Below are 27483 nucleotides of genomic sequence, written 5' to 3' on the forward strand. Positions count from 1 at the left end.
AAAGAGTACACACTGAGAATATTTAATTATAGAGTGAAGACGTCCATTATGATAATGAATGCCACTTGCTCGGTTTAAAATTAAAATAGCCAGTTTTAGTCATCAATCATTCCTTCCAGCATTAGTTTGATACTTATGGAGATTTGAAACTGAGCTTCAATGTTGTTAGTAACAAGGTAAGGTGATTTATATCAGTTAGCTTTAAGGTGTTTTGCGAGGAATATGCGAACATCAGTGCCAGCCAATGTTGTTGCTTTTTTTATTGAAAAATGTGATTTCCCTGCTCCATCTGCAATGTGACTTTCTGTGCACCTTATTGAAGACACTGTATTAACCCCTGTGGGGAAATGTGTCCTCTGCATTCACACTGCCAAGCTATTAGAGAACAGTGTGGAGCCACAGCTCACTGTCTGGAGTCTGTCTGCAGCTCTGAGGCCAGAAGAGTCAGAGAAGGTTAGTGTCTGAATAATGAATGATAAAAAAACATGTGCATACATCAGTCATCTCCATTTTTAATGACATTTACTTTTCATATAACACATTCCAGGTCAGGTTAGTCTTAACGATGATCTCAATGTCTATTTGTTTTTAAATGTGATCTCAAGTCCAAAAGACTTAAAGCTCTAATTAAAAAAAAAAAAATTGTAGTTACATTTGAAATAAAACTTTGTAATAACAAAATGTTTTAATCAGTTTTCAATCGGCAACCTCCGGTCTGTAAATATGAGTCCAATGCGAAAGTGCTAAAAACTGCAGTTCCTCGAGGATCCGCTTGAGGCTGGCTCTGGAAGCACCAGAAGTCACATACAAACCAAATCAAAAAAAGCCGATCTTTACAGCAGAAATAAACATGTTTACAGCCTGGTACAAAAGACGAGTGTAGTCTGGATAGCTCATTTCTCTATCAGCACACACTGTGAGGGGGGTGAATTTTTTTCTAACGCGGCAATTTTGAAGATATTGAGTTATGAGTCTTCCAATGAGAGGCACAGCTGACTTGATTGACAGGCGGGAACACTGTAGCTGTTGGCTAGGAGGCTCAAAACCCACCCTTTTATGTCACAATCACTCGACAGCAGCAATATGGCTGCCGCTGACGATTGGCCTCAAAACAGCGCTTCAGAAACAGATGGGTGACGTCACGGATAATACGTCCATATTTTATACAGTCTATGGGTTGAAGACGTTTGGAGAGGAATGTAAACATAGCTGAAACCAGGGATAGCAACACTGAAGAAAACCCAAATTGTGAATTTCACAAAACTCTCATCTTACACAAAATTCCTGCTTCCTGTTAGCACAGTCAAAATGAAGGATTCAAGAAGCTTATCAGAGAACTAAATCCCAGATTTCACTGGGGACCAAAAATCTGCCTTTAAATTTAAATGAAATAATGATTTGATGTTAATCTATATAATTATCGATATCGACTGATTTTAAATATTTTATCGTGATAACATTTTTTTCAATATCACCCAGCTCTACTCCTAAGGTTAGCGTTAACAGTTAATAAGCAGAAGCACAGGAGCAGCAGGTTAAGGGAACACAGCCACATGTGCTTGTAGCTAGGCTAATTTTCTGCAGACCAGCTATATAAAGTATGAAACCAACTTTAATCACTTCAAGGGACAGCTGGGGTCAAGAGTCTTTGGCACCCGTATTTTGGGGGCAGTGGGCTGAAAAATTTGGGAACCCTTGGTCTAAGGAGTCAGAGTTTTTAGGATCCATCAGGGAAGTATTTTAATTGGTCTATAATTAAGAAATAGAATATTTAGACCTCATCCTAAAGAGGAAAGTTTAGATCTTCATATAAAAATCAAAGCCTGTAACTTCTTCAGTATGCACAAAAATATGTGGCTGCTGGAGTTGATCATATTTATCAAATTCAATTACACTCAGTGAATCTCATAAACTAATTGTAAGTCACCCCCTTCATCTCCATAAGTGTCAGCTGCTCATCAGGAGGTTCAGATCTGAGACATTCTGTCATTATCATAATTCACACGCCTCAAAATTGCTGTATAAAGCTCATGTTCTGCTGAGACCACTGTGGGCAGGTATTTGTCATGAAATGTTAAGAATAATAAGAATAATACGTCTTTGTGTCAGAAAATCAAAAAGTGAATTCGACTGTGTCAGTGATGGTTCTGGAGATAATCGAGACAAATAGAAAATAATGATATAGCTGTCAGTGCTGTGTCATCTGAGCAGGGCTTTGACAGGGAAATAAGAACGATCTAGTTCATGCAAGAAGTTTCTTTCTGTAAGGCAGTCAGTGGATTCTGTGTTGGTCATGAGGCAGTCATGATGAGGTGAGGTGCAGTACTTTCACTTAAAGTCTGTGAAGTCACAAAGGAAGATGTAATACAGAGACTTTCATGAAGAAAGTCAACCCAGCTATGGTGTTGTGCAAATTATGATGATGATGCTCTAGTGAGCAGAGTATTACTTTTATAGTAAGTGATCTTTGGATTTATATCTTATATCCTGTAATTTCAGAACCATATTTAAACCCCAGATCCAATCAGATTTAGGCGTTGTGATTTCTAATGGATCATTCTTTACATCATTTCTTAACCCTCCTGTTATTTTGTGGGTCAAATTGACCCTTTTTAAAGTTCAAAAATCCCAAAAAAATTGTTAAAGGATTTTTTCGGTATGAAACTTTTTCTGCTTGGCCTAATAGGTGAAACCAACATATAAAATGAAAATGGTTGATTTCACATATTTGCAACCCCACTGCATGTTTATAGATATACTGTTTGTGGGTCAATTTGTCCCAGCAATCAAAGTGGAGGCTAAAAGGGGTCAGAAGTGTCAAATACTAGTTGCTTTTTTGCAACTGTGTGACGTATTTCACCCCACTCATACAAACACGCACACACACACCCTTTTAACATGAATTTTCATTAAAACAAGTGAGATATCCTCATTAAACCATGATCTGTTAGAATCAAAGCACACCATTGCACTAAATACTGATTTAAGTGGTTAGTAATGGAGTTAATAATGAGATTAAAATAATGTTTATTGGGATTTTTTGGGGCTCTGACACTTTTGGATAATTAAATATGCCCCGCGTTAAATTGACCCAGGAACATTATTGCTGTTCCTGAGAAACGAACATAACAGGAGGGTTAACACATGAAATCAAGTCTTCTCGTACCAGTGCTTATTTGCACAAGGCTCTCTGAGTTCACCTTTCTCACTGACCGTGGGACTTCACATGGCCCTGATGATCAAGAGGCATCTTCTCTGACACCATAGCTAAGGTTAGAAGTATGTAAAAGCTGTCTGGTAGTTTGCAAACAACACCTTCCTTTATTAATATGATTGCATTACTGGACTGAAACAAAATTGTGATGTTCCACCGAGGCTCCTTGATCATGTAGGCTCTGCAGCTTTAAACAGAAATGGAAAAAAACCCTCCATGCTTTCTGACCTTGGGGAGCCATACTTTATCTGACTTCATTAAATAGGTAAATGACTCATTCCTCTGCACCTATGGAAAACTTGTGTACTAGATTCATGGGTTTATTTGTCACATGATTTAGAAGCAAAGCATTTGATTCCCTAAATAGACATAAATAATTAAATTAAACCTAAAAGAGTAAATTGAGTCTTTAAGACTGTGGAATAGAAATGTGTAGAGTAATAGTAGTTGTTAGAAAGATGCAGCAGATGTTTCTTTAAAGGCTGTCTGGAGCAAACTGATCCATGAAAACATTAAAAGGGTAGTAATGAAGAAAAGTCACTTCTGTAGTTTATATTCAAAACCTGATCATTGTATTGGCACTCCACCTCCATATGTGTGCACATTGTAATAAATAATGGTACTGCTATCATGGACTTCTATCATATTCATATAGAGAGACGCACATTAATTCATGACTTTGGCAAACATTCACACCTTCTTTTCTTGAGATGCAGTGTTAATCTTAATCTTAAAACTTGGACAGTTTACCTTGTGGGAGTGTACTTTTGTCACATAATTGTAGGCAATAAACAACATCTGGAATGTGTAAATACTAAATTTAATACAACTACACAATTATGCATATTTTTTTATATGAGAGATAATAAACCTGTTTTAGAGCCTTTTCTGTCCAGCTTTAAACTTAATTTTCCATCAGTGTTTGGCCACAGGGGAGACTATAAGTGTTGTTCTGTGATCAAACTCGCAATCTTTAACTCTGACATCATTTTGTAATCATTACCCAACTTCTCTGGAAATGTATGTACACTGCAGTTTAATGTGCTTATGTGAGGATTTGAATAAGCAGCATTGTTGCTTCATAATGTTATAAAACAAAAGCTGCCATTGCACCTTTTTCTGCATGCAAACCAGTCTTCTGCTCGATTAGAATGATTTCCCGTTCATTGACGTCGACCTCCTGACCCCCCTGCGCTGGAGGTTCCTCCTGCTGGGGTTAATCTCGGGGCAGACGGGAGTATCTGTGCAGTGTATGCATGCAGCAGGGCAGACACTTCAGTCCTTTGGCCTGGCTGAGCAATGTGAACGAAGGACTGATGTCTCACACATTCCATCTCTAATAGGCCCACCTACAAAGAGTGAGCTGCACTATGTGCAAACAGATGGCTATTCTCACAGGCTCTGAGATTTTATGTTCAGCCCATCTAGTCACTGCTTGGTTCTTACTTTGTACTGTATGTGCATTTCCTTGCAAATTGGATCCAAAACTGTGTGAATTGTTGACATTAACTCCCAATTTTTACTTGAAATTCCCCCAAAACTTCAGGTGCAAGGCTTTCAGTAGTGTTTGGACATACTTTTGCTGCCATTACTTCCCCTAATCTGTAAGATTTTAGGGGGACATGGCCAAAGATGTGTGCTCAGTTTCTCCTGGGAAGAATATTATTCCAGCTCTGTGCTCTGTGCTCTGGGTCACGAGCTAGCAGGGCAGGTCAAGCATCTACTTTATCCCCATCATTACTCTCCAATTCTCTACAGTGCTTTTCTCAGTTTTATACCTCCACCCTGACAGATTCTCACAAAATATGGAGAAAATGCTGCTCCAACTACTCAGAGAAATCTTAACAGGTATTACTTTTAATTTCTCTCATGCTAACTTGATGTGAACTTTGAATTTTAAACCATTACCATACACAAATTACCATTACATTTATGTATCTATTTTAAAGTGTATGCAATGTTATCTAAAGAATCCAGCTTTACAGCCTTAGATGAATCTGTGAACCACTCACACTGTGTTTTTATTTTAAGAACCCAGAACTTCCACATTTGGTTTTCTCTCTTACAGTAATTTATTTAAAGCCACTACAGTGTCACTCTGCGTACCATCTGCTCAGATTATACTTATTTTTTAATAAGCTTCAACCCTGTTTGTGTTGGCTCACCAGAATGTTTAACATTATTGTGTTTTCTCCCCCTCATTTCATATATGAAAGTTATGAAATTCATGCTCAGTTTAAAATTGTTTTCCCACAGTGAGAACATTGCTCGAAGATCCAATATAAACATTGTTTTTACGGTGTCACAATCCAATTTAATAGCGTATTATTGTTTTATTTCAACATTAAGTAAGTATATCATTTATGTTTCTAATTAAGCTGAACTGAGCTGTAAGTTAGGACATCTGTGACTAGAAATGTCTCATAGCTCGTTTTTATTCAAGCATCTGGAAACAGAGAAGACTTGGGCCAAAAGTGACTCTATCCTAAGTAACAAAGGAATACAGTTGTAAAAAAATGTTTTGATTAGGAAAGAATTGCTGCAGTTTGAGCTAAGTTGTGAAGTCGGCCAGACACTGATAATCCGAGCTTTTGTGTCAGCGTCATTATGCATTTCTTTTGTCTTTGAAAAGTAATTCTAAATGTGAAAAGTCTCCTCTTTGCAATACTTGAAGTTAATCCACTTAAGAAATTGCACAATTTCTAAAAACCATACTCCATAATCACTGGAAGAAAGAGAGTGGATGGAGAGGCTATAAACTGGCAAATGTTGGACAATGTTTACCCAAACATGTACTCACATACACAACTGACCGTGGCTCTAGTCCCGCTGCTGGCTTCTCTGGGGAGCCAGGTGTCTGTTCACATCTGTGTCAAACTTCAGCGCCCTCTCTCTCTCTCTCTGCAGCTCAGTTAACTAGATGATGACATACAGTCAGCATGCACCTCCTGAAACATCATACAGAACTTGTGTGTAGATAAAAAAAATAAAACAATTTACGCATCAAAATATATTTCGTTATCGAAGTTAATCTGCCTTACTCTGTCATCACACCTGAGCAGACATTAGGAAGTGAAAAGCCGTAGGTACCACCCATTAGGGCTCAAAGTCAAAGCACAAATAAGATAAGACAAGATAAGATATCTTTTATTCGTCCCACAATGGGGAAATTTAAGTGTTACAGCAGCAAAGTAGACAGTACAAAACAGTATAAAGCAAACAAGAGCATATAAGATAGCAATTATTAAAAAGTTATTAGCAATCAAAATTAAACAAGTAAAAATAAGCATATCTTACAACATATATACAAAACGTATACAACATATATACAAAACTTATATACACAACTAAATAAGTAAATTTACAAATATTTTCAAAACCAATGACACGGTGAAAAATGTACACAGACTTGGGGCGCTGGTGGCCTAGCGGTCTAAGTGCCCCGCATACACAGTCCTCGTCGCAGGGGTCGCCGGTTCGATTCCCGGCCGGTTGACCATCTCCTGCATGTCTTCCCCCACTCTCTACTCCCCACATTTCCTGTCTCTCTTCAGCTGTCGTATCAAATAAAGGCATGTGATGTAATAATAATACTATTCCTGATACACAATAACTTTAATTTGACAATACAGTGATTCTGCAATAACTCATAAATTGCAAGTCAATCATATAATCATGACACATCAGAATATCTGATGAATGGAAACATACAAAATGCTCCCTAAAGTTAAATTGTAGGATTAATCTCATTAGCGCCCCCACCAGGAGCCATGAGTCTATACTGTCTATACAAATTTATCACAGTCACTGACAAAAAATTAACTGAGGGGAGTAGGATTCATTCGCACGGCTGTCTGCATGATAGCTTGCTGCTTATCACTGTTAGCCATCAAGCTTCTCCAGACGCCACTGTCCCTCACCCATCATCCATCAATCAAGTTAAGGATCAGCATTTAGCATTTACGGTTCATTCTACTTTCATAAACTTCTTTTTGTTTCCTCAGTAATCTTTAAAACTACTTTCTCTACAATGTCTCTGAACTTCCTTGTTAGCATCATCATTTAAAATTTTTACAACTTTTATCAAAATTGAAATGCGTTTAACTCTTTCATCCTTAAAATAAACAATCTATAAAAATTCTAAAAATATGTTTTCATACACATTGATGTCTTTGCCGTATTTTAGCCAGTTGAAAACTGGTTGAAATTAGGTCTTTGTCAGTCAGACACAGTTTTCAATCAAATTTCATTGTTGAAATTCTGGTTAGTGCTCACTGGGGTTTTGAAGTTTTGTCCTATCAGCAACCTCTGATGCCAAAAAATGAGGCTACTGAAGTAGTGCTAAAAAAAACTGCAGTTCTGCAAGTGTCCACTTGGGGCTGGCTCCAAAGGTGCAGGACATCCCATTGAAACCTGTGTTAAAATGCCCATTTTTACTGCAGATTTAAACATGTTTACAGCCTGGAGCAAAAAGTAAACTGACTTTATTTTTTGCGTTCAACCAAAGCCCACTGAAATTCTACCCACAGTTTACTCATTACCTAATGTGTTAATGTTTTGTAGTGTTACCTTAAATAAGCACATGTCCCTCTGGTGTTTCACTGTCTGTTCTCCTTACAGATGCTGATCAATCAAGGAGGTGTGTCATCTTTGTACTTTGTCAGGCTCCCTATGTTTTATATGATTACAACATCATTATAACAGTTTAGTATCCTACCCTGAGAGCAACATCAGAGGAAAATGGTTGACTTATAAATATGGAAAATTACATGAAGCATCATTATTTATGTACCTGCGTTACAGTTAATGAAGCATGAGCGTAGAAATTGATCTGACAACATTTTAATGAATGAATTTAAATGTATTTATTCCGAGTTCACTGAAGCATTGATTGTTTGTTTCTTTAATATCTGTCATATTAAAATAACAGCTTAATATTTCATGTGGATGAATAGATCCAACAACGGCGACAGATTAACTAATATGCAAGTGATCTGTCCTGAACCAAAACGAGGAGCTCACACAAAAACTGTACAGTAATTTAACACACAGTCAGGGGCACATTGCTGCTCTGTGACTCAGATGAGCAGGATCATTCACAGTGATGCTCATCCTCTCAGTGTTTCGTTTCAGTCTAGACTGTGGAACAGACACGCTTTTACATCTTAATAAGACTCAGGCTCATCAAAGGGGGATGATAGAGAAAACAAATGCTGTTCTGTTAAACTGAGGCAGCTGTGGGACTCTAATGTACACAATGTTTAACATTTGAACACACACCTTTGGATTATGTGGTGGTTTGTGTCATTACTGTCCTTGACACACTTCCTTTCCAGTATGTTGTATCCCACCCTCCCTCCCCCTCCCTCCATGTAGTAGTGGGTCAAGTTCGGGGTGCATTCTCAACAAGGGTTTGGCTGGTACTCATGTGCCAACTTTATTTTGGATGGTCCCGCAGAGGTTCAGCTTGAACCGGTCTTTGGATTGATCAAATGGTATTAAAGCGCTGACCTCTCCTGCCCACACACACTCATACTCACCATGATTTTCTGGTGTTGCTTCTTTTGCAGAGACTGTGGCGGGTCTGGAAAACGTAAATCAGGTAAGAACCCTTTTTTTTTTTTTTTTTTTACCTCTGTCACTTATATCTGTAGAACGTTTTCTTTGTGTTTAACATCAATCATACACATCAGAGTCTTTACATCAAAGCACCAAATACTTTCATGTCTCAATGACTTTGATGTCTGAAAATGTTGTTTTGAGTCTTTTGTGGCGACATAATGTGACTCGCTTTGATACATTTCCTGTAACAATGTCACAGTAACTGTTTTGGTATTTGATTTTTGGTCTCTATTATTTTTTTAAGTAAACGTTATTAAGAATATTACAGTTTCAGCCTTTAAAATTGATTGTTTTCTTACATTTATTTGTCTCTGAACAGAAAATATTGAATATCTTTAACATGATTTCTATTGTTTGGACCCAAAAAAATTGACAGGACCCCCATCAGCTCTGAGAAATAATAAATAAGTATAACTATTTGCTTTGGTTCTAGTCCAATATTAAGAAAATAGATTATTTAATTCAGCTGTATTGATTAAAATCATTATTTAACTTTCCATTATGAGTAAAAGCCTCTTTCATAAAGGCATGCTACATTAGAGCTGTAATTTTTAAAGGGAACACGTTCTTCACTCATCCTAACCTGTCACGTTTGTATTAAGTTGAAATATCTCAGAATCAGTGCTCAGTGTCAGGACCACCTGTTTGTACCTCTGTGTTGTGTGCTTCCTCTGCCAAGCTTGGCTATCGAGTTTATATTCATGTATGTGAGAGAGTGCAATGAAGACAGGAAGACTGAGTGACTCAGCTGAGCATGGGGGATACAGGCGTAGGAGGCAGCAGGAAAACTATGAGAGGAGTTCAGTGAACAGCTGTGCAAGTGTTGTGTATGTGTGTGTGCGTGCAATCTCAGAATACCCACATGCTTTTTCTAAATGACACCTCAGTGCTGCAATCAGATGCAAAGCTGTGTTGGCCATCCTTCCTGCAAACTGCCACAGTTATGTATGACATAGCCGGGCAACAAATGACCCATAAGTTAATTTTTTGTGGGCGATCAACTCAGAGGGAAAAGCTGTGTCGGAGTTGCCACTAAACGAAATAAGACCCCTACCTAATTTCATTATGCGCTCCATGGTATTGGGAGTTTACGTAACAGGGAATTCCAGATACATAGCGGAATGGAAAAGTGTCCCTTTCAGCTGTGAACGTGTGTAGAGTAGCTTAGATTCAGCCTGTGTAAGATATTAGGTTGGTTTCCAGCTATATTCATATCCACTGCCTGGAAAGTTAGTCTTATTCCTGCTGCTTTATGCACACTTTAAATGTGATACAGTCTCTAAGATGTCCTTGTATGTATGCTCTCAATATATTCTTTAAAGGGATTAAGTCCACCAATGCAAACAAAAATCACACCTTTTATGTCTGGTGGTCATGATGATCTATGTTTTACACTCAACATGGAGCACAAACTGTACAAGCCCCCTCATACTTGATCTCTCAACCTTCCCCATGCTCCCCACGCTGGACATTAGTGGTTAACGCTGCTGAAAGATTGATCTTTCTCTTTTAGAGCCGGACAGCAGATAAAGTGTTGTGGGTCTGTGGTGAATTTGTGCTGTAGCTGCAGCTTATGGTTTCCATAATTACATGGTACAAGTCTCCCATAAGAGTGTACTGAGCCCCTGCCCTGAGGAGAATGTAGCCCTGTGCACCGCAAAACTGCATGTGAGGTATAATGAGGAGCTCTATATACCTGGCAGGCAGGAGAGATCAGATGAAACTATCAGTGTCGGTCTCTCGTCTTTGATGATGTTGTGTGTGAATATATTTCTTCTTTGTCTCACTTAAGCTTAAGTGCTGTTATCAGTGAGAAAAAGTGTAGGAGGCCAGAAGAGAGAAGAAGATTTCGTGTAGTCAAAAACTAGTCCCAGGGGAAAGCGCTTGTTTACAAGGTAAAGTGGTGCAAATAAAAAGAATGTAGCATACATTCAACAGATTTTTTTTGCACATACATTTTTAAGTGACTGAAGTATGTGTTCCTCGTGAACCCGTTCACACCGGTTAATAGCTCAGTTTAAGCACTCCGGCCAGCTTTTCCAAAATGGGATAGTGCTGATTGTTATTACACTTAACGCTGATAAGTGCCTCATACAACCCTACCTGAAAATACTTGAAGTATCCCTTGAAGGACGGTGGCATTTTGGCCCATGTGTCTTTTATCCTCCAACTGTGGTTTTAACTTCAAGAGCCCTACAATTTGAAGATGAAGCAGCTTAAATCATAGCCCTGCCACTATCTAGATAAGGTTTATTCACAGACATATAATGGATTTGTCAGGACTGACTTCTGATGCCGCGCTTGTAAGCATAAATCACTGTCAGCTAACTTGGACCAAATCCTCAGGAAACATTTTTTATAACAAGATACTTCCAGGATGATGAAATACATAATACTTTATCAACACTCAGGAGAGAAAGGCAAGTGAAACTGTTTGATTGTGAACGGAAAACAATCTGATAATTCAAATTAACTTAGATTGTAGGATAAGCTGTGCTTACGTTTGGGGATGTTCATAAGATTTAGATCATCATCTAAGCATTAGTGATAATCTGTGTTTAAAAAGAACGTTAGATGAGCATTAGACAGATAGAGGTTTAGTAGAGGAGGAAAAGAACCGGAGCGCTCAGGGGTGTAGTGCATGTGAAAAGCAGCTGGAGAGGAGAGGAGGTTTACGTGGCAAGTGGAAACCATTTCAGTGTTGTGCATGGACTGAGGGAGTGTGTTTATGTGTGCAGACTTGCTGTCTTTATTTGAGCTGTGGGTCTCAGGGGGCCTGCAGGGTGTGTATGTGTGCGTGAAGTTGTGTCTATGTGGGTGTTTCCCGTGCCGAGTGCTGGTATATGTGCGCATGCTTGTTCAGAGGAAAAGGGTTAATGTGTTCATATGTTAGAGGGTGGGTAAGCTCAAGAGGGCTCTGTTTGTTTGTATTTGTTGATTGATAAGATTTTAAACTGGCATAGGAAATCATTAAGGCAAATGAGCACTTCCTAATCACTCTAACAAGTGGACACTGTTTCAGCTGCTTTTTTCTCAATGAACAGCACCACTATGCCCCCTCTGAACCCGTGCACAATGAGCCTCACAGAAGCTCCAAGTTTCATGTTGTGGGTTAAACCTAAATGAAAAGATCCTTTTGACCAGTATATGTTGATAAATGTCATAGATATTGCTGTTTATTTCATGGATACAACAGTAACAGCTCAGTAAAGTTTTTTTAATTTCCCCCTAGTTAAGTCCTGTAGGACAGGAGCTCCGCCCACTCCTCCAGCATAGTGCAGATGCAGCACTGGCAGCTCTGTTTCTGATAAGTGACCGTTTGTCATGGTGGACTTCCACCCTGGAGGCAAAGCGTAAGCTTTTGGCTAAAGAAAGCATGTTGTAGCAAGAAAATGATTATGTAACCACTGAGGTCATAAATGTTTTTTTGTAATTTTGGATAGGGTGCCTTTCAAATGGATAATTTATGTTGTTGTTTGTGGTTTCTATATTCTATGCGTACTTGTAGTTAGGTGTGAAAGCTGTCAGATTTCCAACTGGAAAACCTGATGAAGTGGAGGACTGGTTTGAAGTCCCTCTCGCTTAATTAACAACCTGAATTTAGAGTTTTTGGAAACCTCTCAATCAGCTACATGCAGTGCAAAGTAACTACTGAACTTTAAGGTGCCCTGTGGATTTACAATGTAGCAAGGTTTTTACAAGACGTTCCTTATTTAATGTGCATGTGCACAAAGTTACACGTGCACATGCAAGCACAGAGCTAGATAAACACTTCTCCAATTGTTTGTGCATTTCTCTATTTGACGGTTCCTGGCTGCAGCAACAAAGACAATACAGAAGACCACTCACAAGTGATCATAGATGTAAAAAACTTGGGTTTCTTCAAACTTTTGTAACATTTACACTTAAATCTTTGACAAAAGAATTTGCAGAACAACATGATAAAGATATTCAAGAGTTTTTAACACCCCTGTGAAGTCTGTCTTAATAGGATTTGGGGGAAAGATTCTCTGTTTGTTTGTGGTCTGCCCCTTCTCCCTCAGGGCCACATACTGATTCAATGACATGCGTACATCTGTACAACATTGAACAGCAGTCCTGTGTCCTTTTCTAATCCAACTGAACATCTGCTGCTGATGAGCCAAACAAAGGCATCTCACTCTGCCAAAATTTACTCCTCTCAACCCATTTCTGCTCCCATTAAGTTACCCCAGGGTTCAAAACATGGCACTGCAAGACACGAAGCCCAGTGCCAAATATGCAATAAACAAAAATGCTCGATCATGAAAAATCTCTAACTAAGTAAAAATCCCTGGTTTAAATGGGTAGACATGGACGCCCTGGTTTCCTCCTCCTGGTGATGAATCATTTCAGAGTTCCTAACTGTCATCATCTTTGGATGGAGTTGATGATGGGTGAGTGGGGCTGGGGGTGGGTGTTGGATGGAGTTAGGACATTTGGGAGTACAAGGGTGGGAGCAGGAAGCATATGTATAAATCTGAGTGAAGAGAGATATAAACACAGAAAGTGGTTAACAGGGCTATCTGAGGGAAGCCAGCAACAAAATACTTCTCTTTTCAAAGCCTGTAAATACTTGGGATCTATATTGTACTTGCATACAGTGGTGTACTGTTTAACACACAGACACTTATGTAAGCTGACAAGAACTCTGAATAACTATTATTAAAATGAACTCAAGTACCCCAACATGGACACCACCCACAGCATTCCAAAGGTCCTTTTGAATAAAAAAATGCAGTGTCATATAAACATAATTTTACATAGGCCTTTGAAGGGGTTTATTTATGACATTATTTTTTAAATCATAGAATTTAAGTGACATATTAAAAGTGAGGAATTTAACCATTTAGCAATGACTTTGAATACACTTTTTCACCATTAAGCCTTCACTTTTATCTACATCAGGGGTGTCAAACTCATTTCAGTTCAGGGGCCACACACAGCCCAATTTGATCTCAAGTGGGCCGGACCAGTAAAACTATAGCATAATAACCTATAGAGAAGGACAACTCAAAATGTTTCCCTTTGTTTTAGTGCAATAGAGTACATGTACATTCTGAAAATGTTCATATTACATGAACTATCTTTTTTTTTTTAGAAAAACAGCTTTTGTATTTTTCGCCATGATGAGTCTCAGAGTGGGACCTATGAAGTATGCGCATGTATGGTAAGCATGCGCACTATATGTGGCTCCTTTTTCCGAAGAAGGTGGATCCACCGCTCCTGCCGTTACAAGTTTACATATACGAAAATTTTAATGTTGATTGGATCTTGAAGTACTCTAAAAAGTCTATAAATTTCCACTGGATTAAGCAAACTGCAAATATTCTCCCGGATCCATCAGCACTATGATTGTATGTTATCCCCAGAGGACAAATCTGAAATAGCAGCTACTTTTATTAAAAAATTATAGCTAATGTCTTCTCTGTAATTGTTTCACTTTTGGCCCACGGACCGTATGTTTGACACCCCTGATCTACATCAATCACATGACTTTTAGCTATAATTATTTCAATAACTCAACCATTACTTTTAGCTAACAGTTTAAATTATCTAGCAATTACTGTTAGCTAACATCCTCAACAGTTTATCCCCTTCTTCTGGATAACTATTTTAACCATTTAGATATCTTATTTAATATCCATGCTTTTCTCATTACTCTTAAGACAACTGTTAAGCGACTATTACAACAACTGAGCGTTAACTTTTAGCTAATGTTAACACTCATAGTTTAATTTTAGACCTAACTTGTTAGCTACCCATTTAAACATTTTAGCCCTTGCTGTCAAACAAAAACATTACAATTTCTTAATTGTGTGTAGGTTTTTCAGCCATTACATTTTTAGCTAGCTTGCCAAGAGTTTTCAGACACTTCCTGTTAACTTGTTCCCTATGAGGATATAAACTTAATTTGAAATTAAACTATTCTTCATGTATTTCAAAAACTTTCCATGATCCCTGTGGTTTTGACCGATGCATCCCTTGTAGGAAATTAAATCATGTCAAATAACCCTTTTCAGGATTTGACTGATAATGGTACTTGAACCATACCAGCCTGATCAATGTATGAAGTCCTGATTTGTACTCAGTAGCTTAAAAAGCTCAGTTTCTACCCAGATCTATTTTTAAAGATAGTTCATTTGAATCAGACCTATCCTGTCCAAGACTGTTTCACATCCCATTTTCTCACACACGTTCTCCTTGTTCTGGCTCTGTTTTCCTGCTGTTGCAAAACATTTCATTTCCTGAATGAGGCTGAAATATTTGCTTTTGTTTTTCAGGGACTATTGGCTTTGCTGACAAAGTCTTTACTCACTCACCACAGGTCAAAGATTTACTGTTCACTCACAGCAGTAGTTAATGCTGACGTATAGAAACCTCCATTTACATCATTTGACATTTTATGTCCTTTTAGCCTTCAAATTACATTGTTGACAAATGTGTTGTGCAAAGATGTGGTTAACACGTCTGTTTGATATTTGGCTTGGAACAGGTCATTAATCAATTTTTTTGGGCAACGTTCATCATTAAGTAAGCACACAGAATCCAACCCCAATTCAAAAAAGGTTGTGACGCTGTGAAAGAAGAAACAGATTTAAATGGTTTGCAAATCATTTAAACTTGACATTAATTTGAAGATAGTGCAAAGAAAACATAAAAATTAAAAGAGAAACATTATTGATTCATAAAAAACATGTACTTATTTTAAATGTAATGCCAGCAACTTGTTTAAAAAAAGTTGGGAACACTGGAAAAGTTTGTGAACAAAGGAGACCCGTATCTGGAGTTGGAAGGTGAAATATTATCCCTTTCTTGCCTTATATCAGATTTCAGCTGCTCAACAAATCAGGCTCATTTGTTATAGTTTGGTTTTATGATGGATCAAATTTTTCAGTGGGTAACAAGTCGGGACTGCAGGCAGGCGAGTTTAGCATCCAAACTCTTCGACTCTTCTAGTCATGCTGTAGTATGGCCATGAATGTGGTTTGGCATTGTCATGATGTAATACGCTAGGTCTTCCCTCAAAAAGGCGTTGTCTGGATGGCTATGTGTTACACATGCAGCCATCAAAAAGTGTATCATTCAGCATTAATGGTGCTTTGTAATGTGTAATGTGTAAGCCATCCGTGCCATGGGTACTTATGCATCCCCATACATCACAGTTGCAGGCTTTTAAACGGTGTGCTAAACTGAGTGGTTTCTCTCCTCTTTAGAAATGCAGCTTTTATGATTTACAAATAAAAAAGTCAAAGTTTGATTCATCAGACCACAGGACAGTTTTCCACTTCGCCTCTGTGCACCTTAAATTGGCTGAGACCCAGAAAATTTACGTTTGTTGATTAAGTTTATATACGGTTTCCTCTTTCCACAGTTTTAACCTGCGTTTGTGGATTCACCAACAAACTGTTCACAGATTATGGTTTTTAGAGGTGATTTTGAGACCATGCAGTGTCATGTCTGTTTTTAAGGGCCCGGAGACCTCAGCCAATGATTTCAACCATTGTCTTGGTCTTTTTTTTTAATATTATGTCCTGTGTATGATGAAATCCCATACTTCCCACTATAGAGATGTTCCTTCAGATCTTTGTTTTTTGGTTTGTTTGTTTGTTTGTTTGTTTGCATTACACAACTTGTTTAGTGTTTTGTTGTCCCTGTCCCAACTGTTTTGAAACATGTTGTTGGCATCAAATTTAAAATGAGCATATATTTTTCATTAAAGAATAAAATATTTCAGTTTCAACATTTGATCAATCAATCAATCAGACTTTATTTATAAAGGGCTTTTCATACAATGATATTGTAACACAAAGTGCTGTACAAAACAAATAAAAACAAAAAGACCCCCCCATCTTAATCCCAACCCAGTCCCAACCCCAAAACCCACCCACAATCCTAAGGTGAAGAACACAATATATGCAACAACAATAATAAAAAACAATGAAAATAAAATAAATAAATACAAATAAATCTCAACACAATAAATGAAAATCACCAAAATAAAATACATTTCTAAGATAATAAAACACTAAAATATTAAACAATTAAAAGAAAATAAGATGCTATACTTCAAAAATGATATGTTGTCTTTGCTCTAGTTTCAATTAAATGTAGGGTTTAAATGATTTGCAAACCATCAAATTCAGTTTTTATCAATATTTGATACAATGTCCCAACTTTTTTGGCATTCAGGTTTGAAAAGCCTCTGAATACATCCAAGACCCTACAGCATTGTTAGAGTAAGCTGAAAACTTGTTTTGAAGTTTTCATACTTGGAAAAAAAAATTGTGATATCGGACAGATTTTAGGAAAAAGTGAAGTTGAAACACGCTTATTAAGATATTTATCCTAAATAATAGTGAAATGACTTAATCAATAAGTACTCAACTACTGCACTACATAATTGACACACTTAGCTTTCCCTTTCATTACTTATCAATCACTCAGTAGTAACAACAACACATGTCATGACTCATCTGTTGTCCTTCTTTAGCCAATGTTGTGTAGTGATCATCTCTAATTGATCTATGACTTAAAGCTAACCACACAACCACAAGTTTCCAAGAATAGCGTCAAAACAAATATCACTGCTGTTACTAAAGCAATAGCTGTCATATTAGACTTTGAAGAACTAGAGGGCAATACCCAGAATTGAAATAATACGTTCTTTCCAGTCTTTCTGCACCCAGCTTTGCGGTCTGACGAAACATCTTGCACAAATAACGTGAAGCTTCATAAACCACAGCCCGACCACAGTAATCCAGTGTCAGACTCTTTGGCAGTTTGAGCATCTGAGATGTTAATGGTTCTGAGTTCATCTCCATAAGTTATGAGCTCCTTGACATTTCAAATGTAGCTCCAGAGTTGAATGCAAAAGTATTATCCCAACAGAGAAATGTTAATCTTGAGTCTGAAGTACTGTCGCCAGGTCAGCTCTTTGGAGAAATGACAGCTTAATCCAAGTTGTCTCAGTCATTTCTTATCTAAGCCTCAAAACTTCCATCTAATGGGCTGCATTTCTCTTATTTTCCATCCTGTGGATAAAACCAAGTTCCCCCTTCCAGTTCAGTGTTTATAGCATTTTAAAGCATTTTTATTTGAGCTTTCTTTGCTTTTCTCTCTCTCTCTACCGTAACTCTGTCTGTAAAAGCAGATTCTGATCTCTTGCAGATCACTTGCTGTTAGTTAAACACACCATAGAAGTACATTGTGTATTTGTTGTAGCTGTAGGATAAACAGATATGATCTTGTGTGTGCAGACAGTAGCTTCCTTCTGTTAGGAACTTTGAACTCAGTGGTCAGCAGCAGCTCTTGTTAATGTGTGAACTGAAAGTCAGCTGGAGTTGCGTCTGGACTCCAGGTGACATCTGTTAGATCTGCTTCAGTCATTATAAGCTGCTTGTTTTATAAGGATTTCTCACAAATAGGGCTCAGCTAATGCAGCTTTATTAGAGTGGGGAAAATGCTGTGGATGTATTTTATACTTTGCACTATTTTCTCTGATAGGTTTTCAGATTAAATCAGTTTCTGTCCCAAGAAGGCATTTCTGTGGTTAAGTAGGGTGAACCAAACATAGGTCAAGTACTGAATGTGGCCAAGTTATGAAAGCAGGCACACTGAACAAACTAAGTCACTGCTGGTGTTTATATGGTTAACTCAGTGAAGTTCAGAAAGAAAGATTTCCATTGGCTAGGCTGCACGCTGTAGTCAGAGCTCTAGTGTTTCATGGAGACAGAGGGCCATCCCTCTGAGCACAGCTCCAGCCCCTTCATCTGGTTCTATTTAAGGCCTCCAGTGCCGACTCTTATGATTGGTGTACACAACCCCCCTACTCTTCCTCTAGCTCCAGCCCCAACTGAGGAGAAGGAGGCTTTTTAGCAGATGGTTTATTTTCCAAGGGAAACCATTTCTTTCTCCCACTCTACTGTCCTGTCCTCAGCTGGCTTTAGCTCACTTTTCTGTCACTACAACAGCTTTTTCTTCTTTCCTAGTGCTTCTCCTCATACTGCCAAGTTCATGTGCCTGCCTGTATCTGCTGACCCAGTCCAAGTTTTGTTGGACAAAAAGGATGAGGTCTCCTCAGTGACAGAGAATGGATTTTCTGCACTTGGCTGCTTGATCCTACACTTTTCGAAGGGAGATTCTTTTCCTAGACTTTCAGGATCTCCATTGCCCATGCTGTTGGGCTGGAGGGGGATGCAGCTCTATGGCTAGACTCTCAGGAAGATGCACTGAGCCCTGTGAATATTGTGATTGGCTGAGCTCTACAGACAAAGTGGCCTATGGCACAACGGGTGCCCGGCAGTCGTTCTCGTGGACCTATGGCTGGCAGCTGGCTGACAGCATGTTTTTTCCCATCAACTCCAGGTCTGGATGCTTCGGATCCCATGCTCCTGGAACAGTATGTGGTGGTGGCCAGCTACGAGAAACAAGAGCCTGCAGAAATCAGCCTTCAAGCAGGCGAGGTGGTGGACGTCATTGAAAAGAGCGAGAGTGGTGAGTAATGAAAACAAATGGACAGCAAAAGACACGCTTAGCCGGAAACAGGCAGCTTGCAAGTTGTATGTATGTCTAACACAAACACATAGATCCTCCAACATGCTACCCTCTGCCCAAACTCACCCCTCTCACCTCCTTTGTCCACAGCTTGCTAACTGTTACTTAGCCCCATCTGGAGGCTCGCTTTGGCCCACAGTCAGCCCTGTTTTTTCCCACTGTTGGTTTAGGCTGTAGGCCAGAATGTTGCCTCTAGCAAGAGGAATGTCTTCCAGACTCGTATTAATTATTCCACCTCACTTTAATGGAAAGCCAGCAAGACACGCCGGATTTACAAATGCCAGCTGCAGAGTCCTTAGTCAGCTGTTTAACCTCTGGGAAGAGTTAGCAAAGAGGGCTATGAATATTTGATTGAATATGACTAAACTCAGTGTTTAACAAGCCGCTAACAGGGTAACATGAAGCACAAACTCAGGATAATGTTGGAATGTGCTGAATGTGCATCTATTGAGGGTGGAAGACTCCACAAATGCCCTAAATCCAGACTAGTGTGTATGAATGTACTGAAATGCAATACATAATATCAACTATGGAATGCAGTCAGATGGATTTTGGTCAGATAGGACTCAAGAAAAGCTTCTTGTACTGAGGTTTCATGTTGTTTGTTTTTTTAATAATATGAATGTCATATCCTGTGTTTTGGGTAAACAACCTTAAACTGGACACTCTCACCTATGCACCTGCTTAAGTTACTTTTATTTTGAAGGGAATTTGTTACGCAAGACACAAGAGGTGACCAGAGGGGTAAAGGAGTCTGACGTTGAGCTGCGATGGCGTGCTGAGGCAGTTAAACAGTAATGGGTCTCATGTGTTCTTCAAGTGGGAGGATGGGGAAAGAGGAAAGATGGAGGAGGAAGCATTTGACCAGGAAGACTGTTGCTGGACTTGGGTTTCACGATGGGTGTGAGTGAAACGCCATGCCACATTGGCCTCAAGGAAGAGGGTCCATAGAGCAGGATCGCTTTGAAGTGTCACGTGTCTTGCTTTTGGGTTCGAGTATTTGTTTTCACTCCCCGCTCCAGTAGGATTTCAGCTCGATGGGGAGCCGTAGAGAGGCGGATATCCCAACACCTTGAAGTCCTTTTATCGAGGGGGGACTTATATGAGAGCTTCCCTCCATGAACTTCAGCTACATGGTTCTGTGCTTTTAAGTGGAGGCCCCTTCTTTAGTATTGCATTTTCTCTGACCACCTTGCAGACCTCTGTGTGTTTTGATGATGTATGCAAAATGCAAACTCAAGCTCTTTTTTCACCTTATTGCAGATATATGATTCTAGGCTTCTGTGTTATTGCTGTAGCTTGATTTCCATAAAAGTATTGCTTTGTTTCATCCTCTTCTCTGATGCAGCCCACATTTTGTTGCCTCTCTGAGTTAAGCTCATTCATTCCTCTCTGGTTTGGTTTGATTCGTCATGAGCTTCAAAAGCGAAGCAGCAGACTCCAGGCTTCTTAAAACACATCTTAAGGCGATTTGACAGTTTTATTATACACTGTCGGACAATTTCACAGAGATCTGAAGTAAATAAACCCCCTTCCCCCTCCCTACATCATGCTTTGGAGACTCTTTCCAGCAGCACAGCTTGCATTGAACTGAAAACTCAACACGTTTTGCAATGGAAGTCAGGCTAAATCTGCCCCATTTGGCTGGGTGACATCACCCCATATCCCTTTGCCAATGCTAACAAGACGAGGTGTGTGCTAAGAAGATTTCAGAGCTCATTTGATTTAGCATCCATTCGCTTGCAGGATAAGTACAAACCCTTTAATGGTTTCTGACAGTGTGATCTGTGTATTATGCAGTTGAGCAGTGACTGTGCAGAGTTAGAGGTGCTAAAAGGTGTCTATTACTTTGTAATGATAAAAGCTTTGTAAAGATATTTATTTAGCTTCCAGCTATGGTGGCGTATTTTCATTTAACGCCAAACACATTTAAAACCCAGCATGGGGTTCTTTGCAGAACCTTTGGATGCAGTGAGTGGAACATATCTTTCATATTGCTTTCTAATTATTAATCAGAATTAAGTTTCTACTTATTATTTCTTACACAAAGCTGTTTGAGTATCAGAGCGACACATCTAGAAATGGAAACTACAGCTATGAGTTTTATTTGCCATTCAGCGTCCTCTTAAAAACAAAGTACTGCTGTTAAACCTACTGTACCAAAGACTGGGGCTGTGACTGCTTCCCAGTGCAGTTTTTCAGCTTTTCCTTACCTTGGATTAGATAATATATGCCTTTGACAGGGCAGTGAATCTAGGTCAGACCTATAAGCGAGCTCAGCTTTCTCCACTTTTCCAGCCTGCTGTCTCCAGCCACAGCAGTATTTTCCATTGCACTAACTCGACATTACAGTCTGTGTCGTGTCCTTTGTGTCAGTTTGTACAGTAGTTTATATTGGTTTCTGGTTTGTTGGGTTTAAAGAAAGCGTAGGATGTGGTAAATCAACGATCAATCAATCAATGTGCCCTTGATGTTGGGTTTTACCAATCATTGAAAAACCAGGCGTAGCTATGTCCTAAGAACAATTAAACATCTAAAGAAGGCATTTGAAAAAGTTGCAAAAGTTACAATTAAGTACAAACACTAAAATTACTCTTTTAATTATCAGTGTTGTCCTCACTCTCTCGGCAGCTATTTTATTTTTCCTTTTTTATAAGACTATGCCATGGGGAGATGCTGGCTCAGGAGGGGAGAGAGAGAGAAGTGCAGAGAGAGAAACTCATGGAGAAAATGGAAAAAGACATTTCCTGCCAAAGTGAGTGGTTCAGAGAGGTTGGTTCATTATAATGGCTTAATGGATCCTCCAGGATGCCTCCTCAGTTTACACTATATTGGACAGACGCTAACCAAAGCTAAGCTAGCAGCCTTGTCGGTCAGTGCAAATGCTCTGCATGCAGTGGTTCAGACTTTGCCCTTTAATGAAGAAGTATGTCGGAAGAGGTACAATGATTTGCAGTCAATTCTGGAAATATTGTTCTTACTGTAGCTGCATACACCTCAAGGGCAGTGTTAGGTTGTGTTGTGCCCAGTCTTGTGTAGAAAATCGCTCTCAGTGGACCACTAAGGGTTTAACTTGTTCCCATTCCAAGTCCAGGTCAGCCTCTTTGAATTATAGTTTGCCAAATAAAATCCAGGAATGCCTGTCTGTTATTGAGAAACCAGCTTGCATCTGTCAGTTCCACCAGCTCCCCCAAGACCCCCTGGCACCACCCTTTTGAAATGCATCTTTACCGCTCCACCCAGGGTGGAGAACGGGGAAATTTCAGGAAGAGCCTGAAGGGTCACTTAGTAAGATAGCAATCTTATCTGTATAAAACTGTCCTTTTCCCCTTGAAAACAGTGATATTTCTATGTTTGCCAAATCTTAAACATACAGATGCTTGAAGGTGATGGTGGTATGCTGTCTGTGGTATTCCGTGGTCCCACAGAGACTGCTGGGGTTGTATCATGGCAGATTAAGCAGGTCTGGACCCCGGCATGGCATGATGGATGTGAAGGATGTCTTCCTAACTTCCATATGGAAAAATTGTAGCAATATAAAAATGTTTTAACTGTCTTTCCTCCGGGCTCAGCTCAGCAGGATCTTTCGTTTAGGGAGGCTGATTCTTTGAGTTGTCCTGAAACTGAGTGAACTTGGAGAGCACAGACCGGCTGTTACTCTTAAAAGAATTTCCCTTTGTTAAATTCAAAGTGGCCTCCAAAATACTGTTGTACAAATTACTGATCCAGATAACTACTGGGGAGTTGTCATTATAGAGATGTTCCCAATACATATACCAGTGTCATTACCAACACTGGTATCAGTATTGTTTCCCTATACAACCTAAAATAAGGTATTGACATTTATATTATTAATTGATAATTAACAAAAACAGTGAGATACTTATATCAATGGTAGTAAAAGTTAGCAAATGTCAGCAATCAGTGTATCCTTCTAATTAGGGAAGGGTTCGATTACTCGAGTACTCGCTATTGACCCCATTATTCGAGTAGCATTTTGTTACTCGTGCACCTGGCAATATAACTTGAACTCATACAGCGTTGCATGTGTGACCATGTGCTTTTTGTTTTCGCCTAACTGAATATACTAGGCAGGAAAATAATTAACAGGATATAAACGTATGACTTCTCCGGCCATCGCTTCAGCTTTAGTACACACCGAGCCAGATTTCAGCAAAAACAACTGTTTTACGGCAGCTAAGGCAACTCTCTGGGAACATATTATTCCACCGAATGCAAAAGCACAACAAATACAGAACCGTCTGCGACACCTACGACATGTCAGTTAAAAAAAAGTGATGTCTGAAAGTACTTCGAAAAAAACGATGAAGTTAATGTGCAGTGTAAGATATTTGGCGTTAAACTTGCATACCATAGAAATACTAGTTTGATGCTTAACCACATCATTTAAAGCACAAGGAGAAAACAGCAGAGACGGATAACAGGCAGTCTCACATCTCACCTCTTTTGCTAGCCACGTTATCACGTCGTTGTGACGAAACCAGAGCGGAGAAGATTAGCCTGCTAATAACCAAAATTGACTTTTATTTATTCATTTATTTATTTCTTTTTGTTAACGGTTAAAAAAATTAATATTGTGAGTACTCGAGTATTCGTTCATTAGATAATTCGAGTAATTGAGTACAAGGATTACTGTGAATTCCGATCCCTGCTTAAAATGTGATTATATAGTTTTGAATCACGTTTGTATCATACGGTAGTACCGGATTATACTTACGTCTAGGTATTGAAATCAGTATCAAGAAGGAAAAAAGGTTCCACTTTTGTCTATTTGTTTTACTTTTTGGACAATCATACTATTCAGAATTGCATATTGTTTTTAGCCATGCTAGCATCATGGCCTTTGGTCCATCAACTTTGGTCCAGAGTTACATATCACTGTTTAATTGATTACCTTGAATGAAACTTGGCATATATATATTTATACTCAGCTATACACATTTATGTATTTGGCTTTAACTGAGATGTCTCAACAAGGGATGTGCATGTTTAGCGTAGCATGTCTAGCGTAGCCACCTGCCACTAGCTGGGGCAGTACCTCTAGTTAATAGCTACCTCCTAGCTACCTTCTCCTAGTGCTTTCAAGCTCTACTACCCAGATGTTAGCAAGCATAGATGACAGATGGTATCTAAGTGGCACAGTTTGGCAGAATTTTGATCTAGAAAATGGAGATAAGTTGTATGTATGAGAAGTTGTATGTAGGCTGTGTCTGGTTAAACTGGCATACTTGACCTGAGCCATTTGTAACTAGCAAAAAAGAGACAAGGCAAGTCTGTTAGTCAGAATTTGAATTTATGATGGAACAACTTGGAAATTAGATGCTCCTGAACATCACTCTTCAACTATTTCTCGTATACCCTGATAACTATTTAAGTTTCAACACTGTAATTTGACTCTCCTCTGTACTTAGAAAAAAGCACCAAAAGATGTGCTCCCATGATACCTGACTGGTAAAGAAGGGGACTGATTTACAATGCAGGTTTTAGCATCAGTAGCTCCTTCCAACATGGTGTATACTGGCCAAGAGTTTTTACTGATATTCAGGAGGATTTAACACAAGGTCAACGTTGAGCTTCTTGCGCTGCATCTTTCAGTTTCCAATTTGGTATGTGCAGTTTCAGCAAGAACATGTTTCCTTCTATAAAAGAGGAAAAACCTCATAATTCTTGTCGATGAACCACAAAAGACATGATGCAGAAAACCTTCCAAGTGTTAAATGTCTTTTTTAAGCTGAAGTGGTGCAACAGCAGATGGAAGACACATTATCCACTTGTAGTAATCCCCATCCTCCGCATTCTTTCAACTTACCATAGGAAGTACTAATGACTGTCTCAAGAAAATAACCTTATACAGCATTTTAAGATATGGAAACTGGAATGGGAGGTTTGTAGCTGGCACTTCAACTTCTGGTTCCCTTGCATTAGAGTGATACAGGCGAATAGTGCCAACGGTTATGTCAACAAATCAGCCTGTTAAGCTGCTCTCTCTCTCTCACACACACACACTTTAGAATTGAGCATTGACTTTTACCGGCATTTGAATGGGTGGGCTTTCAGACACTCAAGGACTGCTGTGTCTCCAAATCAGTAGAGCCTAGAAAGTGCACCAACCGTGGGCAACACAGCTTCGTTGAGACCATGAGGGGATCCATTCAGAGGCTGGGTGGGAGACGATGTTGTTTCTTAGGTCAACATCAGCTCTTGAAAGTCGTCCTGTGCCGTTTTCAGCCCCCACACCCCACTCTTACCAGACCCACTCGTGTAATTGAAACCCCCTTTTTTTATGAATTCTGGAAGTGTGTGTATTGGACTGGATACATGTCCCCTTGTGCTTTGATACGTGATACACTGTTATACGAATACAGGAGCTGGAAATGAATGGGGTTTTCTCCTGCTGCACTCAACAGTGGTGTCGGATGTCTGCAGGACTGCTGAGCTGCTGCATTCCTCATCTTTTCAAGAAGAGAGGAAAAAAGATTTTTCTGAATCTGTGGTTCTCGTATTCATACTGGATGCAGAGAACAGAATTGCAGAGTGGCTCCAACACTTGAGACAACATTGATTTTGTACTTCAGTTCAGTTTCAGGCCTATAACTCTTAATGATAAATGCATAAGGACGTTAAGCAATACTGACGTGTCACTCTATAGTATGTATGCCATTGCGTAGGCATCAGACTTGATCGATTGCACACATAGATTGCAGAGTTATAATTTTATAGGTTATCCAGTCAACTAAGGAATAAAACCGAAAAGGCATAAATCTAGTGTCTTGTTGCAGTCGAGAGTCTGTTGTTGATTACAATAAAAAAAGAAGCACAGCTTATAAAACTGATAGATTTTCCAGATGGCAGATAGCATATGAGAGACACACAGAGCTCAGAAATGCTGCTCAGTCTCATCATACATCTGTCCACTGTATCCGCACCCACAGGGGTAAAATACAGGCTAAGTGGGACTATATGGAGAGCTCCATTAAAAAATTTCCAGCAGGCATCTGTTTACATGAGAACTATCTGTCTCAGTAAAAAGATTTCCATCTGGAGTTGTCAAATTGCTGCAAATCTAAAGCTTGAATAACCAGCATTGATTTGTTCATTACACAATCAACTGGTTTCTGAAATAGATGCTCAGAGCTTGGTGAAGGATTGTATTACATCTCTGGAAAAACAATTGTTCTATTTTGGCTGACAGTATGTATATGCAGTATATATATGACAATGTAGATACCCCTTTTATATTTATCCTCTCAGTGTGAAGCTACAGTCAGCAGCTGGTTGGCATAGACTGGAAACTGAGGAAAAGAGCTACCATCACTTTTCACAACAGTAGCAAAACAAAGCTGCCTTTTGTTCCATTAATTAACATTTTTAAAACAATAATTGACTTTTTTGCAGGAATACATTTGCTGTACGATGCTTCCCTTATCCCTCGATTAACATTTGGCTGTAACAACCCTAAAACCACAAAATGAACAAAGTGTATGTCATTAGTTTTATTCTGATCCAAAACCAAAGTGCAAAAATTACATTTTTCATTAGGTTATATGCCAGACTATTTCTTGCCTGGGAGTAGTTGTCAAACAACCAGCAAAGAAGCCAGAACGCTCTGAGAGATAACATAAGCTTTAGAGGCACTGGACGGAACCATGCTTCAGGTCTTCTTGTCTGTCTTCCTGTGTGAGGACTTTCATCACCTTCAGCAAAGACCACAATGTGCACTTTTGGTGCAGCTGTGTAGCTTCTAGTGCCATCTGTTTTTGCTATGTGGAGCAGGAGAAATCCTGCAAGCTCCAGATACAGTAGATGAGTCCAGCTTATGTTAACTTTGATAATTGTGAAGTACTGATGGACTCTCTGCTCGTCACCAATTAACCCACAGTCACTGGTCACTTTTTGGTTTGAATTTAGGAGTCCTAACAATTAAAACAGGACTCCACAACATTTATTTAGGGTGCTTTCATACCGGGATTGTTTGGAGAAGTTGTTCCAAAACAGGGTGCAATTCCTGCCTTGGCCCCATAGACTGTATAAATAATGGACGTAGTATCCGT

General features: G+C 39.1%; 1 protein-coding gene across 3 annotated transcripts in view; it reads left to right on the plus strand.

Moving 5' to 3' along the window:
- sh3pxd2ab (SH3 and PX domains 2Ab) overlaps window positions 1–27483 on the plus strand; it is a 70990-nt gene that overhangs the window by 24901 nt on the left and 18606 nt on the right. For all 3 annotated transcript variants that reach the window (XM_034682420.1, XM_034682419.1, XM_034682421.1), the window contains exons 6-7: window positions 8785–8816; window positions 19223–19351. In XM_034682420.1, the coding sequence (XP_034538311.1) occupies window positions 8785–8816; window positions 19223–19351 (161 nt within the window). The remainder of the gene's footprint in view (window positions 1–8784; window positions 8817–19222; window positions 19352–27483) is intronic.

Source organism: Notolabrus celidotus, chromosome 4 (genome assembly GCF_009762535.1).
Source record: "Notolabrus celidotus isolate fNotCel1 chromosome 4, fNotCel1.pri, whole genome shotgun sequence".
NCBI lineage: Eukaryota > Metazoa > Chordata > Actinopteri > Labriformes > Labridae > Notolabrus > Notolabrus celidotus.